This window comes from Apis dorsata, unplaced genomic scaffold (genome assembly GCF_000469605.1).
Source record: "Apis dorsata unplaced genomic scaffold, Apis dorsata 1.3 scaffold_135, whole genome shotgun sequence".
In the NCBI taxonomy this organism is placed as follows: domain Eukaryota; kingdom Metazoa; phylum Arthropoda; class Insecta; order Hymenoptera; family Apidae; genus Apis; species Apis dorsata.
In genome coordinates, this window is record NW_006263427.1 from 116,951 (window position 1) to 135,998 (window position 19,048).

The window sequence follows — 19,048 nt, forward strand, 5'->3', positions numbered from 1 at the left end:
GGTATGTACTTTTCTTAATTCATTAAATAACCAAGAAGATTGTTTCTTTCACGATAAAAAAATATGTATAAATATATGTATAATAAAAAATGACAAGATTAATATATCTTCAAATATTCGAGCATCTTTTTTACATATTTTTTTATGCATAAAGAGACGATTATTAATAATTATCCTTTTTCCATGTAATCGAAAAAAGATATACTTACAGCAACGATAAACAAGTATAAGGAATGTGCCACATCGACGAAACAGGTCGTGATGACAACGATAATCCAGGGTACGAGAAAGACACGTTGATCCTGAAAGACATCGATCATAAGTGAACAGAAATAAATGAAGAACGAGAAGCCCGGTTTTAAGAAAATAATTTCATAGATCTTTTTTAATTTTAAATATCTTCCTTTCTTTTTTTCCTCGTATCCCTTTTCGTCGGAATTTGATCCGACTCGTTGCACCTCGTCAAGAAACGAGAAACACTGTCGAAGTAAAGTGTACTTATAGTCAGAGGGTTAAAGGTATAAACGAGCTCTCTACGGGGAAAGAAAAGGAAGTTTCTCTCTTTTGTAAAGTGAAACAATATCTTATTTTCTTGGAATTGCGAATTGTTCCGTTAAAAAAAAGTAACTGCAATAATGCAGAGCTACGTAATCATTTCCACACTTATGAATTTAATTCTATTGAAACTTCTCAAAGAATATATCATTTTTGTATAAAAAAATTGCGAATATAAATATCACGATTCTTTTTAATTTATTAATTAAAACACGTCTCTATGTTATCAACATTTTGACGCATGAATGTATTGCACTGCAAAGGTAATATTAAACTTTTATATACATATAAGAGATTTACTTTGGTTTAACAGATTTAATTAACTTTTTTTTTTTTAGCAGAAAATGGAAATTCATTTTGTTCTTTAATTTATTATTGTTGCAAGTTATATTTATGAAAATTATTATTTTATATACGCGAAAAGAGATATTATATTCTAATATATAGATTGGATCGATTAATTTGATACAACGATGAAGAGGAAGAAATAAATGACTAGAATTGAAAAAGAAGACACAACTAATTTCTAAGAATATATTATTTATTCTGTTTATAGCTATTCATAAAATATAATAAGGTGATACATATTATGTATTTATATTCATAATAAAATCATTTTTTATCTTGGATTGTAATTATTCGCGAAAGATGTTTTTAAAATTCAATTGAAATACGTGGAAAAGTTTTTTTGTTGCATACATTAGCATGTTTAAATGTATGAATATTTTATGTAAAAACTGACTCATATATATACAATATTTAATGTAATAATAAAATTAAATGAATTTAATGAATATGATAGACGTATATTATAATATGTATACGTATATATATTATTACGAATGTTTAATATATCTTTTTTTTAACAAAAAATGGATTAAAGTACAATGCTGTGCGAATTCAAATGAGAGACACCAATATAAATACAAAGTATACTCTTAGGAATATATTTTATTACACGAATATATGAATATATTTTACATAAAAAGTAATGCAACAAAAGGTACGTACAATTTATGTCACAAAACATACAATTTTTCTTTTCAATAATATATTTTTGTATTGCAGGTAAATATTTGAATTATTTTCCTTAAAGCGACAAAGAAATGGAAATTGGGGCAATCAACATAGCGATACGAATGTGAAAAAAATTCTACAAGAGTTTTGTTTGCGCTCATTCTGTGCGTATCAATTAAATAAATGAAAATAAGTAAATAAAAAAAGACTAAATAGATCAAAAATTAAATCAATACAAAATTTAAACAAATAAATCTATAAAATCTAAATAGAATTACAATAGTAAGGTATTTTTATATATAAAATAAATGAAAATATTTCATTTGTGATGTATACGAAAATATATCGTGGCGGTTAACGCGTTAAAAATGATCGATTCCAGATGACAAATAGCAAAGAGGGTAAAATCGAAGGTCTGAATATGGAGGATCTTGGCGAAATGGTTGCCATGGTTATTCATCATCGATTACTATCACGAAATAAACGCGTGGTTTTACCATAAAATGACTAATGGATAAGGAAGTCGATAAGAAAAAGGAATCGGCGGATTTATTCTGCGTGAAAATTCACGATAAGACGATTAATATCTCGACTGGAAGCTAAACTAATTGGAAAATGATTGGACGATATAAAAGTCACATTGGATCTTGTGGAGATGCAAAAGATAATTAGATTTAATTCTTAAACATCAGAGTTCGAAATACATTGACAAATTACATTGTCGAAAATTAATTCTCGATTTTTATATCCTTAACTGATCATGCAAATTTATTTTTATATAGATCTCATTTTCATAGTAAATAAAATTACATAAAATTAATTTATTTGTACACATAAGATTCATATATATTTAAAAAAAGAGCTAAATATTCTTTTTCTTAAAAATATATTTATTTTTTATTCATCTCTAAATTTACGAATACGTATCACAAGATTAAATATCATATATTTGATAAATCTACAATGACTGAAATTAAATCGATTCAATTGATTACGAAGAAGAACAACGATATTTCTCTCAAAAGAGAATACGAAAATGTTTCCTGTTTTTATTTATTATCGTTCTCTCAAGAATACGAATGCGCTTTGTATCATGTTACGTCTGTGTTTTACATAAGAAAGGCGTCGTTCACAAAGTGAGTGATAGCAATGTCGATTGCACGCGAAAAACGTCGATAAATCAACACCGTGACGAAAATTGATATTCCTATTTCAGATTGACGAGCGTTCTTTCGAGCAAGAAGACGCAATTTAATCGTTGAACGTGTATGATTCTAACTGATGGATGCGCTACATCCGGAGGCAACATCCGGATCAACTCGACGAGAACTTAATTGCATTAACGTATCACGAATCGGACAGAATCCAATTCGAAAAGTTAGTTTCCCTTTGGATTTAAGAGAACTATTTCATCGTTGCTCTGTAAATCGCTGTGTACTGCCTCGAAAATTGATTTCTAAGTTTGATCGTGCGGCGACAAAGTAAATAACCCTTTGGAAAGTAATTTGTTCTTTTTTTTTTTTTCTGTTTTCTTATAGATTCCTTCCAGGAATTTCTAAGATCTTGTAGGATTGGTAAAAATTTTTAGAAAGAATTATCTCTTTAGTTTAATTGTTTTTGAACACTCTAAATATAAGGAAAACATCCTCATGTAATTCTCTTTTTGTCAATCTTGTTCTTCTCTGAAAGAAAATCATGATTTCTTGTATAATTTTACAAATTTAGCAAACTCAAATTTCTTAGAGTTATTAAAGTGAATATTGTACATTTCATAATAAGTTATTAAAAAATCATTTTGGTCAAGAAGAGCTTGACAAAATAGTGTGAAGCTTCTTCTCTCTGTAATTAATTATTGAACTATTTATTAAATCATAGTTCACGAGGCGCGTTATCGAAATATCTTTTTCATAAATTTATATCGATTCGATTTTGCATAAGATCGTATTTTAAGAGATAGGTAACGAAGATTCAATTCGATCAAGAGGGCAAAACTTCGGAAGAAATTTTGCGGTTGACCGGATGTCAACCCAAGGGTATTGTCTTATCTTGCTCATAAATTCTGTACACCCTCGTTGACTAGACAGAAAGTATTTCTCTTCCAACCTTTTCCTATTCCTTTCACAGATTTCAAGGATCGATATAACAAATGATTTGTAATGCAATTATACACACGTTCTAATTAGATTTACTTTCTTATATATTCCCGTTTAACAAAAATACGAAAATTTTATCTTTTAAATGATAACATGTTATTATTATCATTCTATAACGAATCGTTTAATCTTTTTCTGCGTTTAAATTTAAAATAATATTTTTTCAACTTGTATTACTTTTGGAATTTGACGCGAGTATGAAAATAGATACACGAATATGTATGAAATGCAGATAGGAAATAGGAATGGATAGGAGAGCAGTATATTCAAAAATTGAAATCTTTCTCGATCCAGTAAGCTAGAATTTCGTTTCAGTCTTTCAATTCGCGATGCTTTTTTCCGTATCAGAAAACTTGTTGCCGTGTTTCCGATAGACAATGATAAAAATTGTATCGATCTTCCCCAAAGGTCGGATTTGTCTGTCATTTGAAATGATAGATGAAGATAGTTGCGACAGATGCAAAAGTTAGTAAATTAGGATATGATATTGATTACATTTCGATTTTCTTAAAGAAAAAAAAAGAAAGAAACAAAAATCATATAAAAATAAATTATTTGATTGATATATTAATATATTTATTTAATCAATTTTAACTTTGCAAGTTATGTAAATCTGTTTTTACAAATTTTCTTTTAAACGACTTCACTTTCTTCTTTTATAATTTATTTTAAGAAATTATTATATATATGATCCGCCATTTACGAGTGAATTTAAAACAAAAAGATAAGTAGATTTTTTTCTTTTCATCGTATTTTTTATATTTGTATCATTAATGTTTTTATATTTCGATGTTACAGATACAATGATTGAAGGATTGCCCGAGAGTTGAAGTTAATTTTACTTTGTTAATAACTTCTATTTTACGTAAGAACCACGTACCTTGGGAATGAAGACTGTGGTTTATAACGAACAAGGTTACGCAAGATTCAGAGTTTATGTCTCGCTATTAAATGTTGGTGCAAAATACATTCCCAGAAGAGAATTAGGCGACTAAGGTACTACAGAAACATGAAACCAGAGTTTAGGAACTTAATTAGACAAGGTATCATTTTAAGGGATACGTATTAATTTTAACTTATAACCAGAAAAAAGGGTGAAAAAAATTTCGAAATAATTTTTATATATATTCACTCTCACGTTGTAAAATTTTACAAAGAAAGAAATATTACGAAACAAAATTTATCGATTTTCGATATTACAGAATTCCATACAAAATACACGTCTGAAAACTTGTCAACTATAACGTTTATACTTACTACTAGCGCTAATAGCTCGAGAAACTTAACGAAATTTCAATATCATTTTCATTTAAACTATAATGTTACAATCAAAAAGCGATAATTAAAGTTTAATATTAAAACATATGTGGTATCATTATGTCATTTATCAAGTTGATTGATTTCAATATTAAGAATCTTCCAGCAAAATTGTAAGTATTGTTTCTTATTCAGTTATTAATTGCATATATAGATATGAAATTTAAGAATTAATTTCAGAATTGATGCGAATCATTCTGTTAAAACTAAATAATCGTCTTCGAATGTTATTATGTGAAAAAAATGCTTTACAATTCATATTGATTTATGTGAAAATAATATCTATACAAGCAATACCAGCAAGATCTAAACCGATAAGAAATTTTTAAACCTCTTTCGTTCGAAAGGATACGACTCGTGTCGGAAAATCTCAGACAATATCCGTAAAGAACCTAAGCTGTAAAACTTTAAAACCTTCGTTGCAACTTCAAAACCTGCCTTTATCCAGGTGAAATTTTTTAACCTAGATTTCGATCCATTTTTCATTTTTCATATTACATAAATCTTATATGTTTACAGAGTAACGAAAATGCAATTATCCTAAAAGAGCTGGTCATCGATCAATATGATATTGGACTGTAGCTAAAGTTTACTTTTTGATGAAAATCGTGAGAAAAAAATAAAAATCTTATCATCAAAATCAATTCAAGAAGTAAAGAAAAACATGCTGAAGTTATTTGAAGTTATTTTTTATCAATATTTCAATTGATCACCAAGATATAAAGATTCAAATGTCCATGCTGCTCAAGATAGTGCAGAAATTATAAATAGACTTGCGATCTGATGACCTATATTTTTTTTTAGAAATACATCTTCTAGAAATCGTGTCTGTCATTTGTCTGTAGTTTGAGATTGGTCAATGGAAGAGATTCGAATAAGCAACAAGAATAGAAATAATAAATGATTAAGAATTTATCTTTTCTTTATATTATTTTGAGAATCGAAAGTTTAAATTAACTTTTAATAAAATTTAATCGAATTTTAAGTGAATAAATCACGTGATAGATATGCTTAATCCTGAAAAAACATTGATTACAATGATATTATTAATAATATATTCGATATTTTGAATTGATTAAAAAACTTTCTTGATCGAAGTAAATTGGATCAAGTTGATCAAGGTTTAATCGCGTTGATTAATCAAACGAGTGGTTCGATGTAATAATCGAACATGTTTGAAAATTCGTAATTTATTAATCATATTAAAATACTAAAATTAATTAATTGAACATGGTAAACAACAATCTCTTTTGCGTGGGTCGTCAATCCACAGGTTGAAAGCTATTAAACTAAAGTGTTTGGAATGTCTTACCTTATAGAGGCCATAGAGAAGCAGGATGTTGCAAATTACACCGCAGCACGAGCATATAAACAGCATCACGTTAAACCATACCGTCGCTGAAGCAACAGAAGCATGTTGAACGTGAGATCTCGTTTTTCAATTTACTACTCGAGTATGATTTCAGGCAATTGCGCGATTGGTTTAGCGACTTATATTACGAGAAATGGAATTACACGATTCCTTTCCCGCTGCATCTAATCGTGAATCGTTGTTGGTGCAACCGAACACTCACTGGGGGATATGGTATCCGATTCTAGGAAACTGCTGGATTCCGGCAACGAACGATTCCCCCGCAGATATTGACTCTCCCCCTGGAGCACTTTACCCGTGGTTAGCGCCAATACGATAAAGTAAATCTGAAACAAGGACAAATAACAGTTGTCTGTTTGTCATAAATCATTCTGATTACGAGTAAAAGTACGAGTTGGTTGGAACAACTTGGGAATCGGATTCAGAAATAATCGAATATCGAAGATGAGAAAGATATTGTGTACTTAACTTAACGTAATACTAGTTAGGAATTTTTGATTCGATTCTTTTCTTTTTTTTTTTATTTCTTTTATTATAATAATTGTTGGATTTTTTCAGATCCAGTTGCAAAATCGTATGTAATTTCTTTTTGAAATGTTTTATACTGATATTTTTTCACGTAAATATATTCACTTATTTTTTTACAATGATTGTAACAGTTTAATTATTTTATATTAAATTTCAGAAACGTGATGCAATTGAAAAATTATCTAAATAGAGTAGAAGATAATTATAATCTTCAAAAGTTTTATATCTTCAAAAACTTTTATTGCATTTTTCCCAAGTATATATTCAAAAATAAGTATATATCTCAAAAATATTTTGATTATTCTAATATTTTATGTGTGAGAAAATTTATAATATATATAAGAAAATTAAAATTTCTAAAAAAGTTGCATTTTACATGAATGGAAAATTCTGGAATGGAAGGTACTGATATTTTCATGTTAAAAATTAATTCATTTTAATCTTTCAAAATAAAAAGGATTATGTTTCATATAATATTGTATTAAGCTTTACTATCTTTCAATCAATTAAGGTTGACTTTTGATTAAAATTTATTACAATTTTTGTGGAATGAAAAAAATTAACTCAATAAAAATTAATTCATAATTAATTATCAATTATTAATTGTGTGATTTATTTGAAAATTAGATTTTGTTATTTTTCACGAATATTTTTCGAGGTTTACGATATCTCTTTTATTTTATTTTAATCAGATTATAATGATATTTGTCAATCGATCTACTTTTATTCTTATATTTTTCATATCGAAATTTCTTTCAGGGAATATTATATAAGAATTGGAATTCTCAGTTCAAAGTGTATTAAAAAATTAATCTCAATTCTATTCAACATAGAATAAAATATTAAAATTATAATCATTATAAGATTCAAAATTTCAGATTTTCTATATTCTACTTGATTTATCTCGGTAATTTATCTTATTTACTTATTAATAAGAAAATAATAAGTTGGCTATATAAAACACAATTCTAACTTTGTTTCTTTCTAGGTTAATCCACTTAGACTTTGCAACTCAATCTTAACTGATCCTTTTCCTAAATGCATGCTTATAAGCATTTTATTATTCTAATAAGGTTTAACTGAATCTTTTCGAAGAAAAAAGAGTACAAATATGACTTCTTATTAAGATCAAAGTTCATCAGAAAAACTATCATTATATTCTATAATATATGGAATAAAAAAATTCATCCATTGATCATTTATAACTTTTGTATTCCAGATCACTTATGGATATTCATCGAGAAGAAGAAAAATTATATAAAATACACAAATTTACAAAATTCACTTTGTCAATTGTGTACTTGTTAACATTTGTCAATAATGAAACATGATATATAAGTACATAAGAAGAAATTGAGAAGGATGAGTAAGTGGTAAAAGGCGTGCTTCTTCAAGGGTGCGTTGCGCCTCTATACTTGTTGGACGAGGGATCGATTCTACGTGACGTTATTGAAATTGCTTCTCCCAATTTATTGTCTCTTGTCGGATAGTCATGTCGGCCTTGAACCAATTTTGTACCTCAAAAGTGTTATTAACTTTGCGAATATTTACAACGTGTGAAGACAATCTTTCGTCGTTGTTCTTTTGATCTTGCACGCTCGTGAAGTTTAAATATCTTTAAATATCTATCGAAAATCGCGTACGAATCGAAGAATAGAAGTGATTCCTTATTTAAAATAAAATGAAAATATAGAGTGACAATTTTTTTGGAATAAATTCGTTGTCGAGAAAATTAAGTTTGAAAAGATGTCATGTACTCGTGAAATTGGTTACGTGACTAGATATGAAGAGATAATCGAAGATGACTACGTGAAAATAAATTTTTTTTTTATTTGATATATTCGTTTTTGAAAAAATTGAAGTAATAAAAAGTAATATATATATAATATATAATAAAATATATAATAAACAATTCTTCATAAAAAAAGTTATAAATAAAAGTACATTTAATTATAAAAAATTGAGTAATAAGAATATTACGAATATTATTGTTATTGTAGAATTCTATGCTTAATAAAAACAAATATTCTTGACGTTATGTAAAACTCGATATAGTTTGTGACATAAAGCTACAGAAAAATGACAGAAGGAAAATTATTTCAGTACGCTTGAAATGTAGATTTAATCCATAAATGAATAATATAAAATAATGATTAATCATCGTCAATTAATAGTTTGGATTTTATGGTGGATTAACGAAGATTAAGGTAACAAGATCTAAGAAAATTTTCTATCTTTTTTCTGGATACGATGAGAAAGAGATTATTTTCCTTTCTAACTGCAAAAGTAGCCATCTAGTATTTCATCATTAAAGTTAAATGTATAAAATTTCATTTTATCTTGATATCTTTATCATTTATATCTTGATTCAACTGTGAAATATATCTTCGTATTACCATCCATTCGTCTATCTGTTCTCAGTTTTTGATCGATAAACCTAAAAAACTTTGTAACACGAAAATAGACCATTTCTCATGTTTTTGGTAGGAATGCATATATCGATTGAAATTCAATTTTCGAAAGTTCGTCAAAAGCATTCTTTCTCTTTAAATTTTAATCGAAGCGCAATACGTTGTATTATCGTAACTAGCAACGTTATATCATGAAATTCCTGTGTATCGCGAAATAAAATGTAATTCAAGGAAATATCCATGAAACGACGCCTTTATCGAATTCAATAAGCTATCGAAGAAGAAGATATGGCCGCAATTTGAAAGAAAATAGGGAGGGAAGGTGATATAAAAAAAACGATCCACAAGGAGATGATAGCCTATTTGAAAGAACGAGAGATAAATTGTTGGTTTCTCTACCAGATATGACGTGTCAGCTAAAGAAACTCAATAGGAAATTTGTGTAATGGCATATGTTACTCTATTGCTTCTCTTACACCGTTTCATTTAATAATATCGTACGTCGAAGGTAGATGATTCTCAGAAAAGTTTTTCATGTCTTTTATTCTTTATACATCTGCAATAACTTGATTATAAAATTCTAGATGTGTAATTGGTTTAGAAATATCTCGTTTCTTATATTTTCTCCTTTTTCTATTTTCTTTTTAACATTCTTCATTTTTCTTTTCCTTTTCAAATATTTGTTTCATAGAGGAATAGATATTTTGTCTAAATTTATAAAATAAATTTATAAGAGATAAGGTAAACACGACAATAAACAGTTGAAACAGTAAAATATTTTTCTTTTCGCGTTTGATGTATCTATTGATTGAGATAATTGACTTTAATAATTTTTTGAATAAATCGTAATTAAGAACGAAGTAAATAAAATTAAATTTAATGTATATTAAATTAATTATGAAATTTTCGAATAGGAATGTGAAATTTTGAAATCATCTCATATAATCAGCAATATCTGAGTCTCGTATTTCTCATTTTCGATTTTAACCCCATTTAATCTTAATTAAAACAATTTTAATCATTTCGTAAGCTCAACAATTTGATCTTAATTTAACGTGATTCTGATCATTTTGTAAACTCGATAATATTAAATTTTATCGATCGGAAAGTGTTAGATTTCACGATTTTTCAAACGGGATTAAAATGACTGTGCGATTTCCTGCATAAATGTTTTAATTAAACTGTTTCGTTTGTTCCGAAATCTCTTCGTGTCTGATCATTTAATACTTTAATCCCTTTTCGATGTTATTTGGTTCAATGGAATTTATGAATAAAATCATCTTTTCCATATATCTTGTAAATATATTTTTATCATTCATTTGAATATCTCGGTCAAAATTATATATTTAAAATCGTAAGCTTCTTTTATTTCCAATTGGATAAAATTTAGAACAATAAAATGATTATTTTTCTAGAATAATAATTTAAAATTCCGAAGTAAATATAATTTACGAAATATATACGATTCAATTTTGTATTTTTGTATTTCATAAGGAGGGATTGATGCACAAACTAGATAAATTTGCGTCTTTGAGAAAAAATTTTTCATTATAATCGATCAAAATATCCGACTATCATTCATTCATTCCAGTATTTATCGGATAAAGTTAGAAAACTTTCTAGAAGAAATATCTCCAATAACATCTCTCCAATAAATCTCATATGTTTTATTAAAAGAAAAGCTTTTTGGTTAAACTTAATCATTCTATTACGAACTTTTGATTAAAGAATTTATTCAACAAAAAGGAAACTTCATCAACAAAAGGTATCACTGCTTAATGCACTCAAAATTGGAATTTAGGAAAGTTTGACTTTAATTGAAATAAATTATATCTTGTAACTTGATCATTAATTTCATGCAATAACGAACATTGGATTCTTTCATCAAAACTTTTTTAATTCTTATTTCTTCGCTTTTCTTTCTTTTTATCCTTTACCCCCTTCGAAACTTCAACGAAAAGAATGTCAAGTAATAAAGGTTCAAAGATGCTTTTCTACCGATATTCCACTGCAGTTCAAACGATTTGGATATGTCTTTATAAAACATCAATTGCCGATACAGCTGCTTTGCTCTTCTTCCATAATTCCAGTCAAAATTAAATTTTCTATTACTATAGCTATAGTCGATATATTCCATTTGGTTTTAAAATCCATAAAATCCATAAAAAAAATATAATAATTGCACGAGTTTAATTCGATCGTTCAAAGATTTTCGAACGTTTAGATAACTATACTAATTTTTCTCTCCGTTCAAACTTTAACATTGTTTCAACTTCTCGTTCTTACTTGTTTAATTTTATTATTCAATCTTATAGAAGTTTTAATATAATTGAAATTTTTCAGAAAAATTTTATAAAATCGTAAAATGGTAGATTATTCCGAATATAAAATGTCATATAGAATATAAATTTTGATTTTTTTCCAATTTATTTTACGAAATAAATTCTTCCTAATGAAATTTTTATGATTTTTTAATGTATTTTTTAAATATATCTGTCATGATCATTCAAATCATGAAAGTTAAATCTTTTATATTTTTTTTTTCTAAAAGTAAAAAGTAAAATGCAAGTAACGAAATTATTAGAATATAGTAATAATGATTACAAAAATTTCAAGGAAAAGAAGAAATGCCATTATCTCTTTTAGTCTAACTATGAAAAAAATAGAAAACTATTATTCTATTTCAATTATAGATAGAATTTATTTTGTGAAATAAATAAAAAAAGAAATGAATCAAAATCAAAAAAAATAATATATGATTATTTAATATAACATACCAAAGATATTAATATTAATAAAATTATTTAATTTTTTCTTAAGACCCTATATTCATATTATCGAAATTTGATCGAGGAATTAATTATTTCGGAATTTAATTATTTCGGAAAGAATGAAAAATTTGCAATCGAATTTAAATTCCGAATCTCAATTTAAATATACAGCAACTTCGTTATTTCGTATAGAGAAAAAACATACACATATTTCACATCATGACATATAAAAAACGAATCTTGGGACGAATATTTCTCGCTATTCTCGGATCAATGTATTGACTGCGAAACACAAATTGATTGGTTTCGTTTTAAACATAGATATATCTTGTCGAATAATAAATATATTTGTTTGCGAAAAAGCGTAAAAGAATTAAACGACGCGGAAGACGATATCGTAAATACAGGATCGTCGAAAACGGAAACCGGATGTCGAAGGTCTTTAAAACTAACCGAAAGCGACATGTGGCACCAAAATTTCAAGAAGTTAATTTTATTCCAACCAGGTCGATGTAACTAATTCCGTTTCACTGTTATCCTGTACATGTGTGAGAAATTTTCCAATATAGGATATCTTTAATTTAACGCGATACGGTGAAACGAGTTCTCGATGAAAACTATATTTATATATATAATTATATTCAATCGAACTTATATTAATTATATTGAAACGTTGAATTCTTGCTTTATTCGTGTTACTTACAGAATGAAGATATATTGAAATTTTCTGCTTGAAATATTATGAAAAATTAGAAATTTAAAAAAGACGTAGCATCATTGAAATTCTGGAATTTGATGATAAAAGTTAAGATATATATATCGACGTCTTGTTTATGTGAATAATGATAGAAAAATCCGAAAGCATAAGTTTTTTTTTTAAGGGAAATTCAACATTAAAGATAGATTTTATAATGTAGAGCGATTTTTACGCCAATAGATTCAAAAGATGTGTTGCATAAACGTTAATTATCATTGTCACTTTTTTTCTTGCAATTTTTTATATTCTGCAATATGTATCGAATCTTTCGCGATTTAAAAAAGTAATTCAAAATGCATTTCTCAAACTCAATCGAATGAATTGGAGAAAATTTTTGAAAAACCAATCTATCGAATCTAGTTTCGTTCCGCGTATACCGAATGAAATTTCTAAAATTTTGTTTGAGTTAAATTGATGTAGAATGTTATCGATTTTTAGTCGTATTTTAGAGATCGAGAAAGAATTTTCTAATCATTTTCACTATCTCTGTTCTATGAATTATAAAAAAATATTACATTTATAAAGAAATATTTCAAATTGTAAATTTTATAAAATTATTCGAAAAGCTTGAATTCGAAAAATAATTAAGTAAAAATTTATTTTGTAGCAATATGTATATTTATAATATACTTTTTATATGAATTAATATTTGAATAGAATTAAATACTTCATTATTTATAATATGTAAAAATATTATCATATACAAAAAATTATTTTAAATATATTAAAACTATTAAAATATTGTTTGAGTAAATATATAAATGAAAGTAATATATTACGTCTATATTTTTTCTAAATTTTCATGAAATAAAAAACAATTTCTTTTTCATAAATAATGATAGTTGAATATACTTGAATATAAAAATATTACGAAAACGTAATATTCTTTGTTCAAATTATTGTGTAAATAAATATTATAGCAATACATTTCATATATATGCATTCAAATACAATAATCGGCTTTATATCATAAGAGACGCGATATTTAAATAATCCTGTTTATAAAGTAACAAATTCAGAAATACATCCGAATATTAATGCAAATAACTTCATATTTGCAAAGTTAAAAGATGATTCATAAGCTATTTAACGATCAGGTAATAACAAAAATAAATATTCTTTACGAGAATTGGATATATGTCTACAAATACATAATGCATTTCATGACTATACACTTGTTTATAGTTGTATACAATCCTGCCTAAGCAATAAAATTTTGATGAATTAATTTTGGTGATGCATAAATTTTTTTATTATAAGATTTTTTATTGTTGTGATATGATTTATAACAGTTAAAATTAAAAAGAAAAAGTAAATATCATAAAATTTGCACAATGAAAATTTTGCTCGTTTTATCATTGCATATTTATATGTTTTCATTCAAGTAATGCAAAAGTTTGGCAAGATTTAATAAATTTTTTATTACTAACTATCAAACGAATGTAATATTAGTGACTTCTATATTTTAATCTATATATATATATATAATTGTCCATAACTATTTTTTATTTATATTCTATTTTTTTTTTGCAAACAATAAAATAAGAAAGATTTCACAATTTTGTTATTTTTATTCAGTTTCTTTTAAAGAAAGCTAAGTTTCTTTCCTTGGAACTAAATAACTACTTTTTCTTTGGTAAATTTTCATAATATAAAATAATATTCTATATTTCAATAAAATAAATATACATCTGTTTAATAGCATAGAACTTAGATCAATTAAAAGAATTTATGTTTAAATCATTGGACAAAAATAAATAATTAAATATATTATTCATTTAACGCGATACTTTTATTTAAAAAATTCATTTGATAATTTCATAAATATTTTTGAAGTTCGTTTTCTAATTTTTTTAATTTTATAAGTTATAGAAAACATTGTATATAGCAAAAAGCAATAAATTGTATTAACTAAATAATTTGTTGTATCCCTATTGCAAAGAAATACTTTATTTTACTACAGTAAAAAAAAGGATTAAAATTTTAAAACACGTTACTGCTATGTTTGTCAATATATCCTATTTATACGTTTATATTTTTTTAATATCGTGTATGACACATTTGTAAAATGTGTATTTTTATCGCGTATACGTGTTATTTCTTTTCGATAAATATTTATATTTCGATTGCTTTTTCAGTCGATAGAACACCGACATTTTAAATCAAAATATTCTTTTATTGTATGGTATTTTATAATACATGTCATATATTCATTAAATATCTATATAATATCACGAAAAAATACATTTGTTAATGGAAAAACTATTGAAATATCTCGAATAGAGAAAAATAATAATAATACTTACCCCAACATAAATAGCACAAGCAAAGCTACCTCTTCTTACGGACCGCCAACAGCAACAGGATTGCATGATAGCCATGCTTCAAACGCGTGAGCGATCACACGTATTATGCACGTTCGATTAAAAATTATTCCGTGAATCAACATCAACTACACAATACGTAATTCATGTTGTATAGAAATATTGAAATACAAAACAGATAAAACATCTCGACACCAAAACTTTTTTTTCTATTATAAAATGATAAAAGGATAACCGACACGTGCAGAGGTTCGATTCTAACTGCCGGCCTTTACGATGTTCACGGCGCGAAAACACTATTTGCGCATGCGTATTCGATATTTTTGACCAATTTGTATTTTTTCAACTAAATGACATGTTGATATATATATAGAATTATCATAATGAAAACACAATTATATTTAAAAAAAAAAAACTAAGATTTTACTCCTGAGAATATGCATAAAAATTAATTGAATATTAATAAAAAAAATTTTTGAGATATGAATTTGATTAATAATTTCTGCGACAATGGCGCCTTCCGAGTTTATAATATTGTTTGTTGGAATAGATAGAGATTTACTTTTGTTAATAATTTAAACATGTAAAGTTTAATATTATCTATAATATTACTTAGAAAAAGAAAAAAAAATGTAAAAAATATAAAATAAGAGAAAGAATTTGAAAGTAAAATACTTGAACTTGTTTCAAAAAAGTTGGAGTAAGTCATATGATATATTGACTATGTTTGAAGTTTCTTTTAAAATATATGAACGCAATATATGAACGCAAACAAATATATGTACAGAGTTAGAGTATTATCTTTTCTTTCGACAATTGTAAACTTCCATGAACAAATATCATTGGAACGGAAACGAAATAATACTTCTTTTCCAGTTGCATAAAAGAAAAAGAAGAAATTTTTTGCAAATTTGTTTTCTGAAAAATTTTTATGAGAAAGTTGTCATTTTGTATAAGCAAAAGAGAGATCGATCGTTTTGCGAAACCTCATTTTATTATAACCTCATTTGTGAAGTTTAACTGCATTTCATTTTACGTATATTTAATAGATTTCGCCATTTCGCATATCATAAATATTTAATTATTTCAATCGTAAATTCGATTAGGCTAAAAAATTAATCTGTAACAAACAATTTATCCTTTTTTTTATAATTCTTACTACTCTAATATTATAATTTATTTTTGTTTTAAAATTCATGATAAAATTATGTATCTTATTATGGACGACAATCACAATTTTATGCTTAAGTTTTATGTTTAATTTTATGCTAAAGTTTTCATGCTTATAAAGTGATATCTAGATTATAATGCTCATATTTAACTGATGATTCCATTTAAAATAACTAACAACAGCTAATATTCTAGATCGTCTACCATTTATAACAGAATTCGTAATATCCTGTATTATGTTTATTTCTTCATTTAATTACAATAGATAAAAAAAATTACAGTAGATAAAAAGTTCTAAAAATTCCTCGGTATAAATTAGAATATCTGTGGACAACAAAATCTGTTTTACAAAATTTATTGCATTGACGTGAAGGAGAATTTATTTCCCAAAGAATATCTTATTATAGGTAATAGTTTTCCATTGCATAGATGTATAAATGTGCTATAAATTGTGATAATGGAAGTAGCATAAGCGAAAATTGAAGATTTTACACTTGATGTGTTTCATTGTATTAAATACTAATTTTAAATATACATTAAAGTATTAATTTTAAATATACATTAATTTGTTATATTGTTGAATTATTGTTGAATTAATAAAATTTCGTGTTATCATTATTAGATATAAGTAATAATAATTTCCTGAATTTTAGAAATAAAATATGCAGAATTATTGCTATGCAATTAGATATTTAGATATAAATTTTGCGCTTTTATTTGTTGAGTCTTTTGGAAAGTAAAAAAAAACATATAAAATGTAATCTTTTATAGTACAGTACTTATTTCATTTTAACATAAATGCGTTTCATTATTCGAAAAAGGAAATAAGATTGAAAGCTGTTCATATATTTTTTTTTATAAAGATATATTTTGTTCAATTTTCTTTATTGAAAATTCATACAATTCAAAATGAAGTATTCATTAATTAAAATTATAGTTCCATTTATTGATGAATATTTAAAAATTCATGTTAAATTACTCTCTAATTATATCAAGATTGACAATTTTATCTTTTAAAGATAAAATAATCAAAAGTGGAATAATAATTAGAGCGATTAATATTTTCAAAAATAAATACTTTCATTTTGATTGATATTTGTACGCTGGGCGAATTTTACGCTATATGTTTAATATGAAAGAGTCTGATCAAATTCTCTCCCTTGCTATGGAGTAGATATTATTCTAATATGTCATTTATATGGGATAAATAAGCCTTCTTATTCAGATTATGGAATGAATATAATATTTATAAATTAAACAATTTTTAATCATTTCATTTCAAGTATTTACATTTCCAATCTTGATATTTTAAAATAAACTAATTTTTTTTAATTATTTTTCGAAAGTTTTAATATATAATTTCAATAATTATAAAATGCAAAACTGAAAATATGAATATTGATTTTAATTTAATAATATACTGGTATCTTTTTATTTTTTATTTATTTTATGAATGTAATAATAATAAAATAACTAAAGCAAAAATTTGTTTTAAAGATGTTTAAAATAAAATATAACAAGATTGCTAAACATATTTTTTTATCTATTCTTCATTGCAACGATTCTTTTTTTTTCCATAAGAAGTTTTCCATTACAAGAATTAACTCAAGAATGCTCTTGTGGAAGAATTGTTTTTCTGGAATGTAGAAATTTTTCAAGCTCGCAATTTCATCACAGTAGGGAGTACATCTTAGGAAGATGTTATTCAAAATGAAACTTATATAGTAACAAATTATTTATCACTATTGATTCAGATTAGATATTGCTATTCAAGCAAATTTAAATTCAAACACATATAGATAATCTTTATTGATTTGCATGTATATATATACTTACTATCAGAAGTACATTATTTCTTAATCTCTTAATAGTAAATGAATAAATAAATCAAAATATTCAGAATTCAACCATTAAAATTTATATATTTGAACATCTTAGTAAGCAAATTGACATTTGAATAGATCAGGATTTGAAACTATAATTAGGAATATTTATCTGTTAGTAAAATAATATAAAAAATATATAATAGAAAATAAAATATATAAAATATATAATAAAATATCATTATTTCGTGAAGACTATTATAACGACAGGGGAAAGATGTTCATTGGTAAATTGGTCATATAACTGCAGCGTAAATAAATTTTAGGATTTCTCAGGAATTTAAACTTTCGACATCATGTATTTTCTTGACTTACCAATTTTACCCTCTCTGTTTATACGTAACTTGTTTCACATGGTTCACCACAGTTTACAGGACTTGAGAAATTTCCTTGCCTAAGCTGATGCTCGTCCACCAGGAAGTTCTAGATCCGAGAACAAAGTGTATCGTCATTGCCTTATTTCAAAACGATGTCAAACTAAAACAAATTTCATTTTGTTCCATGGAAGATATACTACCGGCAAGAAAATTAAATGTATTTAATTTAACAATGGAAATTGAAACAATAGAAATTTCTTATTAAATTTATATTAAAACAAAATTAAAAGAGTGTGATAAGTCAGCTTATAATAAAAATAGATTTTGTATAACAAAGTTTTAAAATTATATCCTGGATCTTTGAAATCTAGACCATCTGGACTTTGTTCATAAAAATGTTGTTGCACATATATATATATATATATNATTATACATTAAAATTTAAGCTAGTTATTTGAAATATTTTACGACCG

General features: G+C 25.6%; 2 protein-coding genes and 1 long non-coding RNA gene across 5 annotated transcripts in view; 1 reads left to right on the forward strand and 2 right to left on the reverse strand.

Annotated features, from left to right (window-relative positions):
* LOC102671120 overlaps positions 1–15,522 on the reverse strand; it is a 24,682-nt gene extending 9,160 nt beyond the window's left edge. For all 3 annotated transcript variants that reach the window (XM_006613140.2, XM_006613139.2, XM_006613138.2), the window contains exons 1-4: positions 15,188–15,522; positions 6,617–6,740; positions 6,355–6,440; positions 210–302 (exon numbers count right to left, since the gene is read on the reverse strand). In XM_006613140.2, the coding sequence (XP_006613203.1) occupies positions 210–302; positions 6,355–6,440; positions 6,617–6,740; positions 15,188–15,262 (378 nt within the window). In that variant the 5' untranslated portion in view covers positions 15,263–15,522. The remainder of the gene's footprint in view (positions 1–209; positions 303–6,354; positions 6,441–6,616; positions 6,741–15,187) is intronic.
* The window catches only part of LOC116185233, a 19,406-nt gene continuing 1,718 nt past the window's right edge, over positions 1,361–19,048 (forward strand). Inside the window, exons 1-2 of the long non-coding RNA XR_004150036.1 lie at positions 1,361–1,399; positions 5,062–5,091. This is a non-coding gene — a long non-coding RNA (uncharacterized LOC116185233). The remainder of the gene's footprint in view (positions 1,400–5,061; positions 5,092–19,048) is intronic.
* The window catches only part of LOC102671701 (N-acetylgalactosamine kinase), a 13,699-nt gene continuing 13,224 nt past the window's right edge, over positions 18,574–19,048 (reverse strand). Inside the window, exon 12 of the mRNA XM_006613144.2 lies at positions 18,574–18,735. The gene's annotated coding sequence lies outside the window, so the exon portion shown is untranslated. The remainder of the gene's footprint in view (positions 18,736–19,048) is intronic.